The sequence below is a fragment of the Coturnix japonica genome, chromosome 4 (assembly GCF_054131305.1).
Source record: "Coturnix japonica strain WE chromosome 4, WE-NBRP24, whole genome shotgun sequence".
NCBI classification, from domain to species: Eukaryota; Metazoa; Chordata; class Aves; order Galliformes; family Phasianidae; genus Coturnix; species Coturnix japonica.
Window position 1 is genome coordinate 80,159,692 of NC_140666.1, and position 26,912 is coordinate 80,186,603.

The 26,912-nt window shown below is 36.9% G+C and overlaps 1 protein-coding gene across 6 annotated transcripts in view; it reads right to left on the reverse strand.

The window, feature by feature from the left end:
- The window catches only part of EVC2 (EvC ciliary complex subunit 2), a 58,562-nt gene that overhangs the window by 26,886 nt on the left and 4,764 nt on the right, over window positions 1-26,912 (reverse strand). For 5 of the 6 annotated variants that reach the window (XM_085547300.1, XM_015862636.2, XM_085547298.1 and 2 more), the window contains 10 exons: window positions 21,119-21,279; window positions 20,525-20,590; window positions 18,058-18,244; window positions 15,988-16,097; window positions 14,954-15,016; window positions 11,879-12,013; window positions 9,653-9,804; window positions 2,868-3,192; window positions 825-1,064; window positions 136-311 (listed from right to left, as the gene is read on the reverse strand). In XM_085547300.1, coding sequence (XP_085403426.1) covers window positions 136-311; window positions 825-1,064; window positions 2,868-3,192; window positions 9,653-9,804; window positions 11,879-12,013; window positions 14,954-15,016; window positions 15,988-16,097; window positions 18,058-18,244; window positions 20,525-20,590; window positions 21,119-21,262 — 1,598 coding nt within the window. In that variant the 5' untranslated portion in view covers window positions 21,263-21,279. Of the gene's footprint in view, window positions 1-135; window positions 312-824; window positions 1,065-2,867; window positions 3,193-5,933; window positions 6,040-9,652; window positions 9,805-11,878; window positions 12,014-14,953; window positions 15,017-15,987; window positions 16,098-18,057; window positions 18,245-20,524; window positions 20,591-21,118; window positions 21,280-26,912 lie in introns of those variants that run through there. The other variant, XM_085547302.1, reaches the window with a different exon arrangement.

A 26,912-nucleotide genomic window follows, 5' to 3' on the forward strand; every position in this document is an offset into this window, starting at 1 on the left:
TTTCAGTCAATTGACACTGGTATCAGTTACAAAAAATCAGAATAAACTCAACATCCACACACATTTTCCAGCACATTTCTTGCTAGGAAACATAAATGCCAAGACATATACCGAAAAAACAGCTGAGGCATTTACCTTTCAGTCTTATTAATGAGGTTCAATATCTGAGTTGCTGCTGCATTTATAAGAGCAGAGGCCTGAGAATCCCTTAACTGCATCTTTCTTATAAGATATTCTCTGTAAGCAAATCTTCTGTTCAGATGATACTTCTTGCTGGCTTGCAAAAAATCCATCAGCTCTTCAATGTCTCCCTACAGGAAAGAATGTGAACAAATATATCTAATTAGATGTAATGTTAATTTCAACTAATACCTAAGGGTATCAGATCAGACTTGTTCCTAAACAGAGAAAAGTTTTAAAAAGCTTTTACAAGTGAAGAAAACAGTGAGCTCAGACAAACTTACGTCTGGAGATAATGTTGAATTATTAGCATTATTTCATCAAAAGAAAATAACATGCTGAGCCTGTATGACATTTTCTGTATGACATAGGTGGCCTCTAGTCTTATTTTCCCTGAGATTTAAGCACTTGCGCACTTGTGCAAATGTGTTAATACATACAGTTGTATAGATATCTAAATGTACATAATAATGGTAATATACTTTTAAATTTTATTCCCATGAAAATTAGCTATAAAAGTGATAATATATTGATAATACATCTTAGGCACAAGTGCATATGCTTCCTGAAACATTTTACAAAAATTACTGTGGGTACAAACCCATTCTGTCATCAGCTTGAGAAGGGAACAGTTGTCCTATTACCTGAATTTTAGAGTAATCTTCCACTAATGATTTTGCTATTTCCAGTTTCAGTTCTCCCTTGAAAGTAGCATCTGTTATCTGTGTAAAGAAGATGTTATGGAGCTCCTTTCTCTGGGAAACAGCCAGCTGTCTATAAGCCTTTGCAAAATATTCCTCCTGCTTTACCAGAAGGAATCTCTTCAGATGGTCCTGCTCCAGACTGTGAAGTCTATCCAGAAGACTTTTATATTCTACAGCAGGCTGCAGAGAAGAGAATAATAAATAACTCTGAATAAATTCAGCATTCAACATATTTGAAGCATCAGAGCTACTAGCTCATATGTATTTTACACGCATTCTGATTACTGTCATTTCAGGATTGAATGTGGTAGCAATGTTAATGGAAGGGCAGTTGGACTAGATGATCTTGTAAGTCCTTTCCAACCTTGTGATTCTATGAGTGAAGGCAAATACCAAATCTGTGTACACTTGTCATGTTTATCTGCTGGAATGATGGATTGTACAACAGTCATTTTATAACTCAAATGATGTTTCCAAGGCATTATTATAACTGAGAAGCATTCTTGAAGGTAAACTATACAAAACTTCATGAGATTCAACATTACATATATGAAATTAATTTCTTACATTCAGCAATCTTGAAATCATATTAAAAATGAATAGACTTACATAAGACAGAAAAAAGCTCACATATATTCAAAAACATATACAAACTAGAAAAATACCCTATTATATTGCAAATCTTTGGAAGTTTTTATTATCAGTGACCTACTTTATCTATCAGTTTCTACAAATTAATCCAATCGCACCACTTCAGAGTTATAACAACGGAGCAGAATTAAATGGCAATTAATTTAAAAGCTTCTTTGCAAGAAATATTTTCTCATAGCTCTCCAGTAAGATTTATGTATTCACAGTATTAATCTCAAATGCCATGAACTTATTTTAGAATCAAAACATGTATGTCCCAAAGAGCAAAGGATACTAGACAGCTAGAAATTCAGAAGTGCCACATCCAATACCCATGCACCCACGTGTGCTCCAGAACCAAAGCACCACTGGTAAATCATGAACTGTGCTGTTTCTTCCCACCAAGTCATCCTCTTCAATTTGAGTTATAAACTTAGACAAGCATAAAACATTAACTTGAATATTTTAGCATTTTAAGGTTACAGAGGTGAAACACTCAGAAATTACCAGAATTCTCTCCAGACATGTGAATTAAAAAGGAAAAAAAATCAAGTCAGTTTTATTGTAAAAGTCACTATACTTGAAAGATGTGGAAGAACAAAGCACGATTTTGTTATCACGGACATTGAAATAGAGGACTGATGACTTCAGATCTACATCCAAAATGACTACCTATGAAATCCTAGGCAATAATACCCGTTCAGACTGAAATCTCTGACGGAAAGTGACAGGCATAAGCACTGAGCTTTTATTTACAGAGATATCCTAAATTTGTAAAGAATCATATTCCGTCTTAACATGATTTATCTCACTGTTACTGAGAGACTATTTTCAAGAAAATTCTACTCCCTGCTCTGCTTTAAATATAGACTCTGGTTGTTAAGAAGCAAACAGTCCTTGGTGGAGATGGCTAACATATTTTCATTCTCTTCAAAACAAGAATATTGGAGAATTTTTATCTGTACTGTAGGTTTTACGATTCAGGTAAGGTTAATGATTTTACCCTGAAGGTGTAAAATACTTTCTTTACTGGAATTCTTAGAACTACCACAGTACAAAATAATAAACAATGATGAACTACTTTGCAAGGGGGAGCAACTATGCAAGCAAAAAATAAATCCCAATAGTGGTGGCCTTTTGTTTTCAGGTGCCACAGATTCTCAAGACAATTTCATTTTCCTGGCAAAAGAAGAACAGTTTCTTGCTAGTACTTTCCCTCATAAATCTGATCTTTTGAAAACATCTAATTTGCACAGTCTTCTATGAGATCAACTTAGCCATCCTACTGCAAAAGAGAAACCATCTACATAAAACTACATCATGTAAAGTGTCTCCATTCTACATGAGACTTACCATTTCATTCACTTTCTTCATTAACTCTTCAGCCTCTTCATTTGCAGCTCTCTCTTTCTGACGTTGAGCTTCCATCTTCTTCCTTGTTTCCAGATTACATTCAGCTGTTAAAGCCACAACCTTCCTTTCGTACTCTTCCTGAAACTCTCTCTCCATTGTAAGAAACTGCTTTTTGAAAACTGAACTCATCCTCTTCTCCACATGTGGAATGAGGCTGTGACTTAAAACGATGTTCTTCATCATCATAGCAATCACTTCTTTACAGATCTGCATTCGATAGGCCTCCAAATCAGCATCTGCCCGATTCAGACTGGCAACCTCCAAGCTGTAGGGAGACCACCAAGACTGTTTCATATCTCATGCTACCAGAAAACACTATCATAAAAGGATATCTAAACTCATTGAATGCTGGGTAACTGAGAATGGTAGTGAGAAAAGTGCAGGAATACATCAGCATATGAGTTTACCAATCGTGATAGTAATCACTAATCTGAAAGAACAGTAAACTGATTTTGAATACATTAACTTCAGTGAAAGATATATGTATTCATATGCTTCTGTTTTGGAGGAAGAAAAGGCAATTGTTTTCTTTGGAATGCAAAACATTCTCTCAGTTTAAAAGAAAACCAAAATCTCACTCAAAAACAAAACTAAGAATGATAACAAAACTGTGCTAGTAAGCACACAATGTGGATGAAGTGAGCATCTGAATGGACTACAAATTGCCATCCATATTAATGCATTACTCTTTTGTATTCTATTGTGTATTCTCCTCTCTGCAGGGAATAGGGGAAAGATCTGATTACGTGCTGATGTATAAAAAAAAACCAAACCAAACCAAAACAAACAACCAAGAAACAGCTGAAAAAGCTGATATATCTCTTTCAGAAAGAGTAATAAAGTTCTAGAAAAGACAGTTTAGTTTTTATTAAACAAAATGCTGTAAATGCCATGTTACATATGAATACTGCCTCAATTATAACTAGAGCTAATTAAATTGGAATTACAATTACTCTCATTTTATATAAGACCTATCTATAGTAATTTCTATAGCTTGACCAACTCAGACAAGCAGGTATTTTTTGCCCTTGGATGCCAGTTCAGATGAAAATACAGCTCTGTATGCTTCAAAGTAGATAATGAACCTTTTCAAAAATCTACAAAATACACTTTTAAAAACCAAGCGTCATCCATTCTTTTTTTGCAGTTAAGCTAAATTATTATTTGTTCTGCAGCCAAATCTTAGAATAAATTCCAAATCCATAGTAGAAGTTCTATAATTCATAGTAGAGGATTTGTAAAACATGAATGAGAATGATACTGCGTTCAGAATGCTATGTATCAAAGCATGCAAATCTATATCCACCTTTCCTTACCTAAGCGAATGAAATTTAACTAAAAGAAAATCATATATATACATAATCACTAACCCTGGTAAACATAAGATTTATATTTCCAATTCAGAAATCCAAGTGATGTAATTAAGTTATCTTCCCAAAATGACTTCAATTCTCTCTAAGTATTTAAGAGATATTAAGTTTACGTTTAGTCACCATAAAGGAGAGAGATTTCTGCAATCTTCAACTTGAACTTGACTAATTTCAAATTCCAAATACTTTTCTCTGTTGGAAAAAAAAATCCTTAACCATATTTTTCTGCTCTTCATGCACACAGTGATAGATAATGCTCACGGTATCTCTCAACCCTTTCTCATTAAAGTATAAAAGACTGGAATTCCTTGACTCTCACTAAAAGACTACAGCTCACAGTTTACCACTTTGATAAGACAGCTTGTAACACAACATGAACTTCTTAAGAAAAAATACCAACTTTCTACCACCAATGCTTGGAACTAAAAGGTTAAGCTATTCCTAATCCACCTCCTTGCTGGTTTTATGGTCTTCTTCAGCAGTGATCCAACAATGACAACAAAACCAAACACCACAAAACTTTCTGTGGTTATCTTTCCCTTAATTTTCCCACAGCATTTATTTCTTTTTACTGCAAGTCACTCCAGACTACACCTGGTAAGATTTCTGTGCTGCACTACAGGAAGAACTATGGTACCCAATTAACTCTGCTCCTCAAGATCATAAGGCCAAAAGCAGGAAGTATAGTTCACCTTACCACTCACTTGATGGTAAGCGACTGTGAGGCTTTTAAGGTCATGGTTGTATACAACCTGCAAGTCTCTCCTTGCACTTTCCTGATAGCATACTCATGAAGAACACAGTGGAGCTGAAGAAGCACATGAGTTGTTCCACCAAATTAGGGGTAATAACAAGAAGAAAAAATAATTGTAAGCCATAGCTCTCCCGCATCATATCCTGGCATACAATGGTCTCTTTTCAGTGGCAGCCGAAAAAGGATTCTACCTATAAAAATTTGAAATGTACCTTATGTGCAATGTGCTCTGCTTCTGATCAGCCTCCTCCACAGCAGGCTGCAGGAGTGAATCAAGATGACCACGTGCACCTTGCCTCAAGCTCTCACACCAATGAGAGGTGTACCTAGGTTTGAAGGCACCCTGATCCTTAGCAAGCTGCATCTCAGACATCAATAGGCAGTTCTTGGCATTAACCTACTTTTTTAAGTCTTTGACACAAGCAGTCAGCACAAAACAGGAATCCTCTACATAGAACACAACAAATGCCTTCAGACACAAGTCCCTAAGGAGAACAATGCTTACAATCAACCAGATTAAATGAGCAATGCTTTGTGTTACTCAGGAGAAAAAAATCATAACCTGACGCAGCATTCTTAGACTAAAGTAGATTTAATAAGTTGCTTTAAATGCTCTGCACTCTGCAAGCAATTGATGCTTAAAAGGTCTTGCATCTCTTCCTGAGCATATTCAATACAATAGAAACATGAAAGCCAATGAAGCAGAGTTAGCAGATGGTGACCTATTGATGAAAAAGATCAAAGCTTCTTTTGAGCAAAGCATGCAGAGAAAGGGTAAGGACAGGACAGAAAGTAGGTGGTATAAAAGGAGAGTGGAAAGGAAAAGTGAACAGAAACAGAAAATGAAGCTGCAAACAGCAAGCATAGAGATTTTTAACTCACTTGAAGCGGAAGAAGGTTTAAAGATCTGTCAAAGAAATCTAGGAGGTGAGAATCCAAGATGCCAAACACAGAGAAGCAGAAAGAGAGTCCGATGTCTTCCATGGACCTAATAATAGAATATAGAAAGCAACTAGTGTCAGGGAAGAAAGAAGCATAGCTAATTAGAACGAAACAAATACATGCATAGAAACTTCTAATGAACTATAAAATAATTGTGTCTTTAAGTTTAATTATTCAAATTAGAGGCCTACAGAGGGAATTTTAAAACAGGAGAATTAATAGTTGCTGAATGTAACAGTCCTAAAATGAACTAATGGCTTTTAGACACATTTTTTAAATGAATGTGGAGTTCATAAAGATAAGAAATTACTGTGATATAATTTTCTAATTCTAGAGGGGAGAGAAACATCAAGTTAACTCCCCTTTGGTGATATTTTTTCACCAAAACAATAAAAGCCCCTCATCTATCCTCTGCAAATGGTACCCAATTTGTGGCACGCACATTACTGCAGCATCCAGGGGAGACTGCAGGCCCATGGCAGTGGGACGTGACAGGTTGTAACAAGGAAGTGGAAAGGAAGACAAGAAAGAAATATTACTGTCCATGGCGTCTTGTTATGCTTCAGAGAAGTGAAGCTGGACAGAAGGAAATCCTATACATCAGACAAATGGAATCGTACAACTGTGACTCAAAACACTACCTTTCTCTGCTGGTAAGAAAAGAAAACCAACTCAAGTATAGCGGACATCAAAGATACTCAGCTGCAGATGTGGTGAGTTTCCTAAATCATATATTTATTGAGTGATTAATAATACATCATTAATAAATTTAGGTGTGATTTTTTTCCTTCTTCCCCCGCAAGCTTCAGCCCTCCTGAGCTGGAGCAGGGTGCATTGCCTGGCCCACAATGTATCAAAAGTTGCTCTGAGCCACACCAGTAGCTGTACCGGCCTGAACTGAAGGAGCTCATATATTGGTCCTGTAACATCACCACACAGCTAAGCACGAATTCAGCACAGCTGAAACAGGAGCCTACAGGATATCTCGTAAATAAATCAAATGGTAAGGAAGGGATGCAATAATTACTCAAGGATGCTTTTTCATGGATGAATCACAGATTAAGTTTAGATTTCCAGAAAATGCCTAGATGCTGACAGAATAAAAACAGGATTCTCTTGATACATAGGCTAAATAAATAAATAAATAAGTAATAATAATAATAAAAAGATGAATTGAGCTGAGAGATCATTGGTTCTTCAAAAAAAAAAACAACAAACTGATTCAGGAATATCTAAGCACTCAACTTGGTACCGCTTTCCATCAAACATATTTAAATAGCCACAGCAATATAAAGTGTACAGGTTCTTAAATTCATCAATTCAATTATTTCTTCACTTCCTCTGTCTTCTAAGCTACTTTCCATTACCCATCAAGAATTTGAGTTCCCCTGAGGGAAAAATATGTACAGTTTATGCATTTGTCATATTCATAACAGCATTCAGAACATAGAACTGCAAGTAAAAGTTTGGGGTTCCTCCCATCTATATTTTTTTACCCTGCCCAGGGGTGTTGAAACTAGACAACTTTTAAGGTCCTTTTCAATCCAGGTCATTCTACGATTCTATGATCTTACTGCTACTGTAATTGTTATTTATTGTTCTATTCCTGCATCAAATACTCTGCACAAAAACAGAGCAATGTTACCTCCCTCTAAACACTCCAAAATTTCTATCACACATTTTAAAAGTTAGGAAGTACAGAGATTTAGCTCCTCCATTTTGTTGTATTAACAGTCTAATTATTTGTCACAATTTTCTACGTAGGGATATTCAGGTCTAGCTACTATGACGTGATTCTTACTTTTTATTTGTGTTTAGGTTTTAAAGAAATTGCATTTAGAAAGAGAAGGTGAACTTCTAATACAGTTCTAAATTGTTTTTGGCTTTTCTATCAAGACTCTCTGGAAACATTTTGATCCTGTTCTCCAGTACATTGGCCTCAATGCCCTCTATCATCAGAAAAAAAATAAATAAGCTTCAATGCATACATATTACTTAGAGATCTGCCAAAATAATTGGCAGTATATCAGCAGTCAGGTTCAAGTTCAGCTAGATATTCAGCTAGAATGCTGCCAAACTCAAGTACGAATAACATAGTATGAAATGAAGATGAAAAAGAAAAGCTGCAGTAAATGAAAGTCATTTTAAAGAAATAAAGTTGACTTTAAAATAGCTGAGATTATAAGCATGGTCAGACTTCATCATGTTGGACGCAAAACCAAGCTGCTCAGCTATTTTTATGCTCTTTTCTAGAGGTACAATAGAAGAGACGTACAACATTTTGGAACATGATTTTCTAGAACTTATGTCAAATACTCAAATCATATAGTTTCCTCTCATTAGCATTCATTGCCAGTGGGCCAGTATTAGGAAATAAACACAGCAAGGAACCTACTGAGAATAAAAGCCAAACTATTTTGCTGCATAATGCACAGCAAGGATATGACTTACTAAGACTAAATACACACAACAAATAAGAATCTTCCCTATGAAACATTAAAAGTATGTTTTGTTCTCCAGCCAATCCTCCTGACATAGCAAACAGTCTGTGCTCCAAAGAAGTCCCTGTACATAAATATTGAACACATGCTCCTAATGTATCTGCTAAACAATTTGGCACCGTTACTTCATAAAATACATTAACTATTAACATAGCTTCATACTGCAAAGAGGACCAAAAAAAAGTTCTGTGGCTCACACTTTTCTAAGTTATTTTCTCATTTGTGTCTGGACAACAGAACAAAACACCAGAATGATTCCAACCACCTTTCCTATTGCAGTGTAATTCAGAAAGAGTGTATCATATATGTTGGCAAATTTATACATAAACCATGTAGAAAAAATGACACATAGCTGTACTAATGTGTGAATTATCAAACTAGAATATGCTTGCTGAATAAAAATACATTTTATCTCATACTAGCAAGATATTCATTGTCTTCCATTAAAAATAATAGTAAAGCTAGTTAAAAAAACTATTTGACCCTTTCAATATTCACTTATGAATTTTCAGTTAAAGTCCTCTCAAAACCTGCACTTCTATATAGTTACAAAAGCGAAATACAAAGATAGGTATCCAAATTGTCAAGGAAATGCAGGAAATAATAATGTTGTTAGCTACCCTTTAACAAAGAAAAGTACTTCCAGACTCTCTTAACTTTTCAGCTTCCACACATTTTATAGTTGCATAATACTGACTGTAAGCTGACTTGCCAGATTTAACTGTGAGACTGAATTAACAAAATCTGCTCTGTCTTCACATTAGGCATTTTTTCCAATTCTGCTGAAAAAGAGATGTTCTTTAATAGCTGCACACTTTGGCCAAACAACACTGATCACTCCTTAGATTTCAATTCAGGTGTTTCTAAAATATGCTACTTAATGAACCACTAGAAAGCAAAACAAGATATTCATTCTGAATTGGACAACTTGCATGCCTAAGGCCTAGACAGAGGTGTGACTTTGAAAGTAAAGCAATGTGAATCACAGTAATTTTCAGTTTCCACACATGGCTACTTCAGGTTTTTGTATTGTAATAATACAGTCATATGCACAAATAGACACTACAAAAACAATTAAAAGGCAGACAGTCAAATTGTGATCAAAGGATTATCTGATGATAAATGAGATAAACATGATGTAACAGCAGGAATTCTTACTCTTCTAAAGCCTGAAGCATATTCCCCGGTTCTTCAAAGGTCAGTATATCAATGATTTGGTCATTCATAATTACATCTTCACTGAAGAGGTCACCTGAATTGAACTGAGAATGCTCCAGTTTGTGACTTTGACTGAGTTCGTGTTGTATTTCCTAAAAAGGAAGAAAGAAATAAAAAGCTTCAGATTATTAAAATAGTTACAGTAAAGGTCTGATCTAATCTTATTACAGGTAATGCTAAGTTACTGGAAAGACTCCAACTAATCATCACATTGGACAGCTGGTTAGGGTATAAAAAGGTTGTGTAGTTCAAATACACATCTAGGATGAAATATACCACCTTTGTTTCAGGCTGAACTTTTTACATATCAGATGTAAAATACGCATATTTATAGATCAGGATTACAAATGAAGAAATCAATGCAAAAAGGGCAATAGACTTTAGTAGACTTACAAGAACCCTCTAGGAAATCATTTTCTACTATAAACTATTTCTATGACAATTTTTAACAAACTACCATGGTATGGGAAGATTATGCTACTATAAGGTGAGCAAAATGAAACATTAATCCTATGAATGATAGAAATGAGTCAGATAGTTCACAGTTCAGTGAGACACCCTTGAGACTGGGGCCTAATAATACACAACAAAATGCTGTGAATATCTGGTGCCAGGAACAAATTGCCCCTTTTTATATAAAAAATGTTTTGAGAGGCTTTTCTGTAAAAATGAAACAAAACAAGCCCTTTTTATTTAAGGGGATTACTTCTTCAGACCTAAGAAAAATAAAGAATATTAATGTCTTAACAGTAATTTTCAGCCATAGAGAGGCTGGAATTGATTGGGCCTGAGACAAGATCCCTTCTGCATGAGATCAGACAGAACTATTACTGCAAATCTATAAGAAATGTAAATCACCTTATTTTCCCATTTGCTGAAAATAATGACAAAGTAAGTTGTTCACAGAATTTAAACTACAAAGAAAATACATGTGGGGAGACCTCACTGTGGTCTTTCAGTAATTAAGTAAAGGGAGCTTATAGGCAGGAGGGTGACCAGCTTTTTCCATGGTCTAATATAATGATAGGACAAAGGAGAATGGCTTTAAGGTAAAAGAGAGGAAATTTCAGTTAGATGTTAGGAAGAAACTGTTTTGGATGGTGAAATGCTGGAAAAGGTTACCCAGATAAGTTGTGGAAGCCCATTGCTGGAGGTGTTCAAGGCCAGGCTGGATGGGGCTCTGGGCAGCCTGATCTAGTAGGTGGCAGCATGGGGTTGGAACTTGATGATCTTTGAATTTGACAGCACCAGCTGGCACGCTTTAAAATGCCCAACAGCTCCAGAGGGATTCTCAGACGAGTGGTATTCTCTCACCTGTATCATTACTCCCATCCCAACCCACCATATTTAGACCATGCCCAGGTGAAACTGGGAAAGACAGAGGGATGCTGCCCACTTGACCCAGTAGCCCAATAGGAGATCCACCAACCAAATGAACAGAGGATGAGTTCAAATCCCTAAGCATTCCTTTTCTTATAGGACTGCTCTTATCATTGCAATAGTGACTGAGTTCTCTAGTTCCCTCCCACTGAAGTTGTTCCATTTCACATAAGTATCTAAATAATTAATAAAATCGGTGAATGAAACTTGGGCCAATCTGATGAATATTCATCAGAATGCATTTTCTCTCTCTGGCCCAGTGTGTACTGAAATGCTATCTACAAACTGGCATGACCTACATTAAGAACACTGTAAATGCTCTTTCTTCAAACCCAACTACTCAAGAGACTAATGCAAATCCAGAGAACTAAGAGATCCAGAGTAAAACCTCTGTCTGTTCCTGATAGTCATAAATACAATTTGAATTCAAATATGCTGAATGATAGACTCCAGGGCTTTTCTGCCTCTCATTCTGGGAGAAAAGGGAATGATGAAAATAAGTAGAAAGATGAAAACAAATGCAAGGCTAGTACTGCTCCACTCTGAGGCTTAACATACAGGTATTGCCAGCAGTTCTGCTGATCAGATCGTTATTATACCCCCTCAAAATCTGACTGTGCTAAAGAGTAGGGGCTGAAGACATTTAACTAGCTGTGAATCCAATCCAGCACTAGACGCCTTTTTATTTATCTTCAAAAACTCTTTAGGTAAACTGTATTCCTTGTATCACAAGATTTCATCATTAACAAAATCAAAGATGACACTGTTAAAGAATATACGACTCACCTGGTTTTTACTATAGAAACTCCATCTTAATAATTGAGTTCGGTAAAGAATGAAGAAAACAGCACACGTCAATACCAGGGAAACAAAAAAAGCAATGAAGAACCCTGAAGCATGGATAGCATGGCTGTAGGAGACCTGAAGTGAAAATACCATATTACATATACACAAAGATAATACCCAAAGATTGCAGCTGTATGTAACATAGTAAATTACTTTTAGATGGCTTCATACAACATCAGGGTTACTCAGCATTACAAGTATGAACTTTTATTAATTGCATTAATATTAGTAGTGCCTGTTTTTCCATACATTTTGAAGCCTACATGCCTTAAAGTCCAACTAGTTCAAAAGCCTCTGTGATCCCAAGTAACAGATTTTCCAGAGGTTGAATTATAAATGCTCTGACTTTTTGGTGGACTGTACCTAAAGTCTGTTTACTAGCATTGCCAGAATCTCCCAAGTCTCATTGAAATTAGTGGTATTTGATGATTCCCAAAGCCTTAGAAAAATCAGTTTAATGTTAGCTACCTAAAAATAACGGTCATTTCTTGATTCAATAAAAGTTAGTAAATAATGCAAGGATAAAACCCTGGTACAAATTGAGAATGAATACATAAATGACAATTGACAGAACCGCCTGACGCGTGTTCACCCTTACAGTTTCTTCATAAGCCAGAGTCAGAAGCAATAGCAGGAGCACTGGAACTATAAGTCAGATAACATCTTTGTAGGCCTTCTGCTTTAGGCCTTAATTTAATCTTTAAATGGAAGCACATTAAAAATTAATTTTTACTTCACGCTTCATGCAGCAAAAGCTAATTCAATGTTTGTTTAGTTCTTTGAGATGTTTGGATGAAAAACATAGCATAGCTACTAGTATAATATTTCACCACAAAATAATCACTTTGCTGAAGGTAGAAAGTGTAAATAATTAACATGCCTCTGACAAGCAGTGCTTGGTCATTTTTTAAAGTAAAAAGCTGAGAACATTCCATGCAATCAACAGAATTCCACATAGGAAGCACCAATCAAATGTGGTCTGCAGTTTAAAAAGAATGTATTCCAATTTAACAGCAGATTTTTGACCTTTTATTGTCTGCTTATTCTGTCTCTGGTACATTATTTTGAACACTGAAATACATGAAAGGAACTCCTTTATGTTAGACTTTCTTTGACTCAGTTCTCCAAAGATGCTGGAGACACTCAGCACTCACTCATGGTTGGTTTGTTTTTATTTATTTTGAAAAATAAAATTTAGTCTAAAGTAATGAATCCCCCAAAGCACCTCAAGGTTCAATAAAATCTTTTGGTACAAAGCATTAATCTGAGTAAATAAGCCGTGCACTGAATTCCTCTTAATACTCATTAGTATTAGTAAATTTCACATAGAAACAATAAAGAAATTGGATTCTTAGTCCAACTGCTTCAGTTAAGCTCCCCTGTATCACTCAGGATGACCATGAAGGATATCCAGCACATCCATGGCAGAGTTATTAACAGCTCACTTCTCCTCTAACTCCACGCTGCCTCTCAGTTCCTTGCCAGAAGTTCAGTTAGAACTTTTCTTTACAGAAACTTTGAAGAGCACAAATTAAAGATGGGTAGCCACTGTCATGCCAAATTACTCTGAAATTCAGAGACCTATCCAGGCTTTTACTAAAAGAAGGAACCTGGTGAAGCTAAAAAGAAGCTTGTTTAAGATTTGGCAGTGAAAAAATACCAGACAAGGAATTACCCTGTGCTTTGTAAGTAAAAGCTGAAACCCATAGTTGACAGTCTGTATCAGGGCTGTCAAGAGGTTAAGCTCTTGTGGAAAAGTCCTTGGATAGAGAATTACCTGTGCTTTTACACTTGAGTAAAAGTTGTATTAGATGGACAGTCCGTTTCCTTGGATATATACTTGAGTAAAAGGAGTGTTAGATGGACAGTCTATTTCCTTGGATACTGTAGGGACATAACAAGCTATAATGCTGAAAGCACTGCAGCAGATGCTGCAGCAGGGGAAGCCAGAGACCCCATAAAAGCCACGGAGAACCAGTGTCAGCCCTGCAGGCTGACTTTCAAATCCACATGCAAAGCTAATTTCTTAAGTGAAGTGAACAGACATTAGAGGCCCGATTTTCTTTGAAAAGGTGATGCACTCCCACTGATTTAAGAGAACAAAGCCTGACAAAAATCAGGTCAAACTAATCACTATCACACATTCCATGCAATGTAGTTGGATAAGAGAAATGGTTCTTGCCTTTTTCACTACAACTTCCTATTCAGGCCAAGAATACTCAGCTAAGGACAGAGCTGTGCAATACTCACAGCCCCTGAAGCAATGTGGTGAGACATGTAGATAAGCAATGTTCCTAAGTTTTCCTAGTCCACATTACCTTGTCACAGGCAACCAAGCACTTCCATTCATCAATGTAGAAGAGAAAATTCACAGGGTTTGTAAAGTTGTCAAGAACAGCACAACAACAATTGTGCAATTAAACCACATGAAAGCTGACAGGCCTAACATAGCATGACACTGCCACCACAGTGCAAATAATTCATTATTCTAGACCCAAGTCAACATTTAGTATTTACTTGGTCACAAACATATATATATATATTATATATATTGGTTCCACCACATAATTTTAAATAAATAAAATCGGAACCTGAGAGCATTTATGACAATGGAAGCTATGGGCAAATTACAATACATTTCACCTTTTTCACCATGATACACAAACATTTTGTCAATAGACAGAAGACAGCTTTGGAAAAGGCAAAAGCTTTCTCACAGTGGCTATGCCCAAGAGCAGGTGAACAAATTCCTCATTACAGTTCTCTGTAGCTGGACAATGCTTGAAATGAAAAAAATGGCTAGGAATATAAAGGAACTTTGTAGATTTTCCATCCTAAACATTGATGCTTTAAGACAACAAAGCTCCACTGTTTTCTTCCTCTTAAACCAGAGAAAACAGAACTTGTCTATAATAACTCATTGTATTTACCTATATCCTTAGCCCCCTAGGATTTAGTTTAGATTATCCAAGTTTAAGAAGAGGAGTCAGTGAAATGTAAAATCATAGCATTTACCTCAGTCTTTTCTTCTTCAGTTATTGTGAACAACGTGGTCAATGATACAAGATCTGTTTGATTCTGAGAAAAACATTCTAAGTATTAAAAATGAGCAGAATCCAATTGATAACACTTCTAAACAGTCTAGAGTCTCTACAAGCTTCTCCTTAGAAAAAAATGCTATACTTCTCATTAATCATAAAGCTGAAATAAATCTGACATGAGAATGTAACAGTAACAGTGTTCTGTGGTATTCATTCCCCTTGTAACCATGTGAAGGCTTACTTCAGGCTTACAGAATTACATTTTTCTGTACATTAAAATCTGGACTGACAGTGCAAAGAACACCCTCATGTGCATCCATCACTTTTTTTCCTCTGAAACACGTGAGATACAGCAGCTGCAACTGAAAATATACCCAGACGTTCTGACTATATACATTCCACAGGGAACTAAACAAACCATATTTAAGAATGAGAGAAGGTTACTTTGGAAGAAACCACTCCAGAGTCATTAGTCCTGTTTCCCACTCTGGCTAACTCCTGTGTTAGGTCACTTGTTTTAGTGCCAGGTACAACTGAGTTCCCCAAAATCACCAAGGCTGGAAATTCCCCAACTCCTCTCAAATCACTTCAAAGGTCTCAAGCCTCTCAAACTGAAGCAGTGGTTTTGGTAAAAAGAAATTATTTTCTGATAAAAACATGGCAAAGCTTTCAATCCCACACAGACTCCAGGAAAAAGCTCATAAGGAGGTGCAACACGTTTTCAGGATACATAGTTTAACTGGAAAGAAATACAAAAAGTAGAGAGAAATGCTATAGGACAACACATCAAAAGCATTGTTTATGTATTTAAGAATGCCTAAAACTTCCCAAGCTACAACAAATAATTCATGTATTTAAAAATTTATGGTACACACCCAGGGAGCCTCAGAATCTCATTTCCATACATACAGGCCTCACCACAGGTCTCACTGCTTATTCAGGCAAGTACTGCTTCCCAAGTTTTTCTTTACAGAAACTAAGAGCAAAATAAAATTGTACAGTGAATACCTGTGAAGAACTCCTGAAAGTCAGCTGTGCAGGCAGTGTCAAGACCCTACCATTCCACGTTTTCTTTGCATCAAGAAGTGCAGTATAGTTGATTGCAAAATATTCCCCAACTGTAAAGAGAGAAAAGTGTGCATAGATTAAATACATGTGATATATCTAACAGTAAAATACTGGCCTCTCAGTAGCTATGTTGACTTGAAAATAACCCAGCAGAGTTGCATATCTTTTTTAAACACAATATCGTGCACAGTTTGATGAAGAGCTGAGCACCCTGCTGAGCTCAGCTGCAGTTACAGACGTTTTCAAAATATTGAAAGGAATTTTAATATGAATAAAACATTTTGGAGTTTTTTAGGTGCCCCTTTAGACTGCTTCCTCACCAGCAAAGGTACTCCCCCAGCAGCCTGGCTGCAGTAAGCACACAACAATCCCCAGTAGGAGGACACAGCCTGAACCTATCTGCATACTCTAGAGAAGAAAAATGTGGATAAATTTACTCTATCTCAAAAAACAAAATTCTCAAATATCACAGGGGAGCACCTTGGAAAGCTCTGGAGATTTTCCTTTCCAATACAGCTAATCCCCCACATCCAGAGTAACCGGTTCTTGGCAAACATGGGATTGGCAACATCCTTTCTACCCACTGCCTCTACTAATTCAAGCCAATTTTGCGCAGGATCTGGAAACTGTATTAAATGATGCCTAAAACTACTGAAAAGCATCATGTTTGAACAACTAAAACTAAACACGAGGTTATTTTTATTATTATTATTTTAAATCAAATGAATACTCCGCACTATAACCACTAACCAGTTGGTTCTATTCCCATTGAAACAAAAGAATCTGACTGAGATTTCAGTTTCATTTTTATTCACAATGCACCGGACCATGGGAAAATCATTCTTGCTACTATGCAGCATGACAGTATGTCATGCTAATACAACATGTCAGACTAATACAGCATAACCCTTACGCTCTAGCTCAGTTAGATTCATTTCTTGATCCAGTAGCTTCAATAACTGCAGCTACAGGGTTTACTGCAACAGATCTGCAAGAGATCTCTTCTCTTCTGAGGAATCATTCTTTTTTAGGATCAGCTGTTCTTAGGAATGAGAGCCAGCAACTCCTTGCCAATGTTTGCAAAAAACACAGCCCCATAATCAGTACAACATCTGAAATTGTTTGTTTCAGAAACAGAGTCTGGTAGTTCACGTAAAATCAGACAAGAACCTTGGTCTACTGATTTTCCTTCCCTCTTTGGAAACTTTACACCCATAAAACACAACAACAACAAAAAACCCACTTAGATAAACTTCCACTACAAACAGGTATTATTCAAGACTTCTGAAGCTCCAGGAGGAAAATCATAATCCTAAGAAGCAAGCACTTAATTTTCTATGCACATCTTCCAACTCTTGCACATGTGCTTGGGAAAAGGAAGGGCAAATTTTTATGAATGTGCAATGATCCAACTGCTACTTAGAGAACATGCTAACTCCAAGACTGGAATGGCTTTTCTGGTCTATTACTTGCTTCGATTTTGTAATTTGCTCCAGTCTGGGGAAAGCAAAGCTGCCTTCTTTCTGATTAATCATCTTGCTGACTTGCATGGCCTTTTGCAATTCCAATGTAGCTCTACCCTAGCAAGCCAATGTGCCCTGGTTTTAAAGTCATTACTCAGTAACATGTTCACTTACTTTCCAACTTCTTAGCTTGGATAAATAAGAAAGACTTGTCAAATATGACTAAAATTGCTTGCATAACAGCTTTTAAAAATATACGAAATGAACAAATACTATAATGAAAGAATCTGTTTCATTTTGATGGCAGTGACTCTTACAGATTTCAAGAGCTCACTGCATGCCTTGGAGAATAGAGGAACTTCAAAGTTAGGAGCCAAAATGTGAGTTAAAAGAATCTTAAACTGCAGCACAAAACCTGATAGAGATTATTTCACCTCTAATAATTGATAGTTGGAGAATTTACACTATCAAAAATAAATAAATATCCTGATTTGAATAGATGTTCTTCCTCAAGTGTAATCAGGGCTACATCTTTGTACAATGTTACCTTGCAAGAATCTTTTCCTGTAAATTTGCATCCCATCTCTTGTCTCATTACCACTATCTTTTTGAACATGTAGACCGGTGATATTGTCCACAAGGATAAGATCAGTAATGTTTCTTGAGAGCAGTGAGTTGGTGTTATTAATCAGAAGTCTAATGTATGCAGTTTGGGGGTCATGTTCAACATCCACCTGAAAAGAGAAATATTAACAGTACAAAATAGCTGTATATGCATTTAATCAGCAAAACTTGTCATCTTGATTACTAGCAAAAGTTCACTACACAAGTAATTTAGGTTTTGAAGGCGTTCTCAGTGACCTACAAACAACATCATACTTGGTTCGATCTCAAAATCTCAATATTTTAATTTTTTGTATGTTATGCTGTTGCTTGGAGACAAAGAGACAGAAAAGCAGTAGCTGAAAACACAGTTCTTGGTGGGCCAGAAGTAACAGAAAACCAGAATCTGAAAATCCCTTTGATAAGCAAAATCATATATCAACTTCAAAATCAGATTCTGTAAAATTCTTAATTTTGTATCACAAGGATGTTTCTTTTGCAAGCTGTTCTTATTGACAGTTTATTCTCTTCACTCTTTTCTTTTTCCATTCCTTTTTTCAAGCTGCTACGCTCTCACAAAAGTGCCAGCTGCCATTTATTTGCTCTTCTGACTTAAGGGGTGATAGAACCACAAGTGTACTTGGGGTTCCAAGCACTGCTTCCAGTCAGTGGCAAAGATCATGAATTAATAAGCAAGCTCTAGCAACATAGTTAGGTGATTTTTTCTATTTATTCCATTAAACATTTGTTAACTCTCATTTAGTATTTATACCCTCTAAATGAAATGATTTTTCACATCCCAGATTACTTTCCTTTATAAATCCATATTAAATCTTGACCCAATCAGTGAATCAAGAACATACACCTTGAAGGACTCCAGGCTGAAGTCACACAGGCTGTGTGAAATCTGAACACCCCAATTATAGTCAACATACTTCTATGACTAAGTGTTGGAAAAACACTGTCTTCGAGAAGTAAATGTATGTCATCTTCATGCAGTCATGGCTAGTGGTCGGGAAATGTACAGGATTCACGTTTTTTCCCTTCCCATTTAAAACAGCTATATGGACAGTCTGTCTCTTAGTAGGAAATCATCTGTTCAAATGAATTAAGACTGAAGTAGATGACAATGTAAGGAAATAGAAACACAACACAAAATACATTTGAAGACAGAGGACAATTCACATATAATTGCATAGTTTTCTGTAATTTACAATGGGTAGCATTGCAGAAGTATTTTTTTTTAATAATCCTAACATCTACAACAGACTAACTTTAACTTCTTGTTAAAGTTACTAACTTCTTGTACAGCAGGATTTCACAACTTTTAATTAGTAAGCATGAGGCTGTGCCACGAATAGCGGAAAACAACTGCATGTAACAATCTCAAACTCTCATTTTGAGAAGCTTCAATATAAAAACTGGGAATCCACAGTCCAAAAATATTCAGAATATTCTGTGCTACTGTTTCTTATTCCTGAAATGCTCACTATTCAGCCTCATTAATTATGACATGCAGCCATTTCAATAATGACATTATAGCTAATGAGTGCCATGAGTGAGATGAATATTCATTCTCTTTCTGTGCAAATGATCCAGCGCAGGTCATAATGTCACCCCTTTTGTACTGGGTACTAAATTATCTATCTTCAAATGTAGCATGTCAATGATTGAATTCAGATTTGCCTTAAAGCTGGATGCACTTTCTTCTTCCAAGGGGCAAACACTGTGAACTGCATCCAAAGACAAAAATTCAGATGTGATTCACCCAATGTGGGGGAAAAAATGAAACAAAACAAAAAACAGGGGAAAAAAAAAAAAGATAAAGTAACAGTGTAAGTAGATCTATCAATCTACGCCAGCTGAAAACGTAAAATGAATGTGAAATGGAAAACTTTAAAATTCTTTGAATCAGTGAGGTCCTTGCTCTTCATAAGCATTTTATTCCAGTCAAATTATTATTTTTTTTTCATTAAAAGCTCTTCCATGGCTTTATGACAGGATGTTCAAGGACAGAGTAAGCATCACAGAGCCTCAAAAGGAGTCTATACTTGACACAGGTAAGGCACACAAAATTAAGCCAATGTATCTCAGAAGGCTTATCACATTCTCTAAAGTTTCTATCATTACTCAGTCTTGTTCACTTGCTTTCTCACATTTCTATTTTTACAGATTCACACAGAGGTATTTTACAATGGTCGTAATCAAAATCCTCTGAAGTCTGGAAAAGATTTCACTGACTTCATTCAGTTATGAATCATCAATGCAAAATTACTCATCTTGCATAGAAAGCAATTATCTCAACATAAAAATGTACCACATTCAGTATGGATAAAATTCAATGGTTTTTAAAGGACATTTGAGTACAAATTTTCTATCAAATTAACAAGACAAATGTAAACAAACCTTACCACAGCACATTTCTGAAAAGTTATTCCAAATCCAGAGGATGCTGACAACTTGGACACATCTTCAGTCTGTGGTGGAAGAGGAGAAGACTATATACTAAAAGAAACAATCTTAATTCACAAACTGCAGAACAAGTTAAATTATGTAAATAAGGAAATTAGAAAAAAATATTAGGGGGTTTAAACATATTCAAATTTAAGAACTTTGTTATGCCAGCAATAAATCTTTTTGTTAGGCCAAATTTGTATAGACTCCCACTCTTAACTACAAGTGCATTAATTGACATGCTCATCTTTTAGCTACCAAACTTCCATAAAAAAATACACTGTGCACAAGGTTCAGCAGTCTATACAGATGCAATTCATTACTACATCCCAGAATTTAAAAAGCAATCACATAGCTGTATCTGCTACAATAATTATTTAGAAGCCTCACAACCATTTGGTATTGCTGAAGCCATCTAAACCTAATATAATCACCTAGGACAGAATTAGAAATGTACTAACTGAGTAGCAATTTCCCATCAATATCCACTTTCAGTGTAATTGCTATGATGCTTATAAACACTGAAATCAGCAAACCATCTTTTTACTGACCAGCTGGTGGCTAACAGAAGACTCTCGTTTGAACAAAATCTTCCTTGTCCATGAGGGTATCATAGCAAATATCGAATGGCTCCACTCATCATCTGAGGCTGCAGAAGTCAAGATCAGATCGGGGACTTCACTTGCTTGAACCATCAGAGGCAACTGCAGTGCTGAAAACCAGGGCAAGACTCTGTATTAGAATTAAAGGAAGCTCCTGTGCAGCTGCTTTGGTGCATGTCATCCGAATGATTGGGCTCATGGTACCCAGTGCTCTGCACACACGTGGGGTCCAGCACACGTTACCCCAGAGCACTTAAAATCTAAACAGGCAATGGAGACATGGGGGTAGGTAGGGAGAAGAGACGGCACTTCTCCCAGAAAAGCCATCAGGAATTAGAACTGCATCCTACCAAGGGAGCTCACATATACTCCACATTAAATCACCTAATCCATGAATTAAAAAGTTTAAGCAATAAATCAACTGTTAACATTTTCAACACAAAGAATCTTTTCAGCAAAGCATAAATAACTGAAGCACCCTACAACATGAGTGGCCTTACTTCTAAGAGTGTTGTGCTTCTGTGACAGTCTGCCAATTAACCATTACATATTTCAGCACACGTTCAGAACAAAAATACTTCTTGGTTGACTACAGATGTCAATTACTTATCAGCTGATTTGGAGCGCCATCAAATCAAACATTTCAGTTTAGTAATTGAGCAATATCAGTGCTACCCCTATTCACCAACACTCACATTTTTAGTAAACATTACTATGAAAAATGCCATGAAATTACAAGAACAGCTTTGAAACTACATGATAAATTAGTTCCATCTAAGAAAAGCACATATGACATCAGTAATAGGAGTTTATACTATAAATCAGTAATCTCCTAACTGTAAAAAAATAAAGCTCCTGAATAGAGAAAATACATAATGAAAATTTCAAAATGATTGTTGGCTTTTTATGCTGACAGATACATTTCGTTACTCTCTGCATAATACTTTTCACTTATTACCTATTTCTAAACCCTGTATTTTACTCATTAACAATACATACGCATACGAACAAAAGCTCTCACTGAAGAGAAGACTTTTTGGCAAATGACTTTCTGTAAATTTTCATTTTTTTCAACTGTTAATGAAATATGGAAAGCTGAACATACTGACAACCTCACACATACAAGATGCCTCCCATTTTACAAAAGACAGTTTTGTGTTGTGCTTATTTGAGAAATAACGTCAGTTGTAAATTGAAAAGACATTCACAGCACATTTAGAACTTGATGTTTAGATGAAGTTCCTATCATGTGTGTATGAATGCATATGGACCACTGAAAAGGCTTCTGTTAACATAAGGAATGAGATGCATTCCTGCTGCTTACAGAACGCAGATGGACAACTGCCCCTTAGGGAGCTTCACATGCAGGATATCATGTTTTTTATTTGTGAGAGTGGTTTATACTGGATAAAACTGGGCTTATACAGGCCAGAAAAAAATTGCTTGTTTAAATTTTACAGCTAGTTTTAATTCATTTCCCTAAATTTCACTCGCGTACTTAAACTGTTCATAGCGCAATAGACACAGCCCTATTTAGGGGCCATAAAAATAGTAAGAAAAACATGGTTAGGAAAACAGCAACACTTAATTACAATACCAAATGCCTGCATACTTTTCAGGCTGGTATTTTTCAGGGCATTCATTCATGCTGCATTTCAGATTCAAGATGAAGGAACAGCCCAAATGACTTGGAATGCTGCCGGCGCTGAACTGACATGCTGACTGCCAGCCTGGGTCCACATAGGATATGATATGTCTACAACAGCTCCAAGTCTATGTTCTGACAACTAAGTCATGCCTCTTACATTCATATCCACACACTGAATTGATTCTTTTCATATTTGCTGTTCCTTTTAGATGTTGATGCAATTGCCACCTCACACCTATGGAGGTGAAGCACCAACTTTCCCGTTCTTGACAGACTACAGGAAAAGCAGAAAGAAACAGAAGCCCTAATTGAACATATGGAGCTTTACCTTAGAGCTTTACAAGAGTCAGAAGTCAACATGGAAATATGTACAGGCTCTGCTGAGCAACTACTACCCCTACAGTGCTTCTTTTCTAACACATCCTTTCCTTCTGCATCTCAGGTGAAGGCTGTCAGACAAGAAGAGGTGTAACCGATTCATTAAATACCTTTTGTTCTTGTGCCCTATACCATGAGAGCCCTCCATCAGCATATCTAACTGCAACTGCCCTTTTCATGTGACAGCAGACTCTGATACTTCCCTCTGGATGGTACCAAGTCCATAATAACCAATTTAATTAAAGGATTGTTTTCTTTGCTTCTGAATAGAGCTCTGGATTATTAATTACACAGACGACTGCTTTCAAGTTGTGCTTTGTCATCACTTACAATCCTCAGTAACGTGGACAGCTCCCAGCATAAGGCTCCAGGCACGTTATTTGGCTTCTCCATCACTGGAAATGAGGCCAGGGATTTGGCAGGTTCTTGACATTATGTCAAGCAGCCTTGATGTTGATGACAATTACAAGGATATTTCTGCAAATTCACTTGCATCTTCCCTGTACTTAGGGAAAGGCTTTGCTCAAACAGATACGATCAGTAACTCATGTCCATTTTTTTTTTCTCATCCTTTATGTTTAACAGCACAGGTTGTTTGCAAATAACCCGGTTTCCCTTGCCCATAAAGCAACACTTCTATATCTCATTACTTTTTGTAGTATTGAATATCAGGTAAACAAAATATGCTTTTCCTGATCCACAAATATTTAACTGTCATTCAATCCAGCTGACAGTCAACATCACTGCTCTTCTACAGAATTCATTGAATACTTTCCCCTCACAACAACATATTTGTATTTAGCAATTCATATACTGCTTCTTCTTAGATAAGGTCCTAGATAGATTGTAGACAGCTGAACAATGTTTCAAGACAGATACTGAACACCTCAGAAAGGATGTTACAGGCATAAGATGCTCTAAGGTTTCCAAGTCTATCCTAGTTTTCTGTTCTGAAATTGCTTTTTTACAAGTAGATTTGTATGAGGTTAGAAAATACTATTGCTTGACTTCCGAGGCTTTTCACTAACAAGCATCAAGATTTCTTTTTGATGCCCTGCAGATCAGAAATGAGAGCAAACCACTGTCGGTGCCTCTTCAGAGGTGCATCTCAATTGTTACACCAGCTCTGTACTCTATTCGTTCCATACTCTTACAGTTCTAATCTTTGTCATTTTTCCGGCTGTTTTCAAAAAAGCCATTATTAGAGCTGCACAGCGTTCACTTCCATTGGTCCTAAACAGAAGCTATTGTCAGTCATTTTTGAAACAGAAACTTTGCTAGCAATTCCAGCCACATGCTGCCAAGCTGCTCAGCCAGAGCACCTCCCAGCCAGGAGCTAGCCACATGTCAAGCCTGGGGCCAAAACATCTCCCAGTGAGCATCACCACGAAGCATGAGGCTTCATCTGGGGCTTTGCTGCAAACATCCCCAAAGACACCAAATGAAACATTAATCAAAGAAAGGCAGTAGTTTCAGTTTCTTCTGAGATGGGAGAGAATAAAATCATCTCCGAGATGAAATTTTCTTTCTTTTCCTCAATGATGTAAGTTAAACATTTCACACATTTACAGTTCATAATCAAATTGATAAATATTTTAACTTACTTCATCAGCATGTTATTTAAATATTTTCCAATTATTTGATCCTACATCACCTAATACAAACAGTTATAACAGAACCCTGCCTAAAATTGCATATCCCTAGTTAATTACTATTGCTGGCAGTTTGACTTTGTATTGAATTGCCAAATGAAAACATGAAAATAAATATTAATTTAACTGAAACAGCTGGAAGACTGGCACACTATCTTAACACACATTCCTACAGCATTCACTCAGTGCCTCAATAACAAAAATTGACAAGTGCTCAATTGATTGTAACAGTCTCCAATGCATAATCAGACCAAAACAGCAACTGAGTTCAGTTTCCCTTGCTATTCCCCCCACACTGTCATTTGACAACTCATTTGTTCTGTGCACTACTGCTTTGGGTGGTGATCCTCATCTCTTGGAATTTTAGCAGCCACATTCAAGCCACATAAAATACACACAGAGAGGAGAGGTCTCCCACCATCACTTCTCATTACAATTGCTTTCTGTCAAATACAGATAGTACCCACTGTGGTACAAAATGCACCTACCCTACCATGTGAAGGCTGTGGTGATGGTAGGTCTCTGTTTACATGAGCCAGAGATGGAAAACTGACTAAGAAAAGAAACTGTCCTCTGTGATCAGCCTATTGTACTTTGCCAAGCTGTAGGTTTGGGGATCTTCACTATTAAAGTACAGGCCTGAGCCACAGGACTAAAAGGGCTGCATACTGAACAAGTCAAGGTAGTAGATTAGCATCTGTGGTAGGTGTAACTTCCACGACCTCCAGTGCCTTATTTGTACTTGATAGCAGCTAAAATAAAAGCACAGCAATTACATAGGATGACATGAAATTAAATAGTCTTGTAATAGGTTTCCAGCAAAGATTTCAGTATGTCCTTAAAGCTCCCATGCCTTTACAGCAAATCCCAAACTGACAATATATGGTAGGAATGTGAAGTTTGTGAAATGTAAAGTTTACCTTTAAAAATTAATTCATTTTAAAACAGTCATTCTAATTCTTAGCTCTCACAGGTTACATATTTCAATTTGGGAGGAGTAGTCCTTGAGAACAGCTCTGCAGAGAAGGACCTGGGGGTACTGATGGATGAGAAACTTAACATGAGCCAGCAGTGCGCTCCTACAGCTTGGAAAGCAAATGGTAACCTGGGCTCCACCAGGAGGGGTGGCCAGCTGGGATAGGGAGGTGATTGTCCCTCTCTACTCTGCTCTTGTGGAGCCCCATCTGGAGTACTGTGTCCAGGTATGGAGCCCTCAGTACAAGAAAGTCAGAGAGCTGTTGGAAAGGGTCCAGAGGAAGGCCACGAAGATGATGAGGGGGCTGGAGCACCTCTCCTATGAAGACAGGCTGAGGGAGCTGGGCTTGTTCAGCTTGGAGAAAAGAAGGCTGCGGGGTGACCTCACTGCAGCCTTTCAGTACCTGAAGGGAATCTATATTCAGGGGGGCTGATAATAGCAGGACAAGGGGAAATGGTTTTAAGTTGAAAGAGGGAAGATTTAGGTTGGATATTAGGGGGAAGTTCTTTACTAGGTGGTGGTGAGGTCCTGAAACAGGCTGCCCAGGGAGGTTGTGGATGACCCGTCCCTGGAGGTGTTCAAGGTCAGGTTGGATGTGGCCCTGGGCAACCTGGTCTAGCAAATGTCTGGTTGCTCTGCCAGGCAGGGGGGTTGGAGCTTCAAGATCCTTGAGGTCCCTTCCAACACAGGTCATTCTGTGATTCAAGTCCCATATCACAGTCTGATTTGCTTTCCCTCTGAATTTATCAGTATAGCTTTGAATTACCTGGCTTTATTTCAGTAGGGAAAGAGTTAAATATACCTGTTTACTATATTATTTTTGTTGTTCTCAATTATTTCTTGTCCAGAAAACCATCCAGGATACCAGATCCAATTTAAAGACTTTTCAATTACACACAACAATGAACAAGCAAAGGTAGTAATTTACTGTATTGCAGTTTTGAATGCTGCCATTAGCTTTCCTTGTTACAAAGTCAAAGAAATTACAGGCACCAACCAGACAAAACAAATCTATTTTCATGCTTGTTTTGCTAAATTAAGCCAGGCTCTAACATAATTCTACAAATCCATTGCGTTCCCCAATCTCAG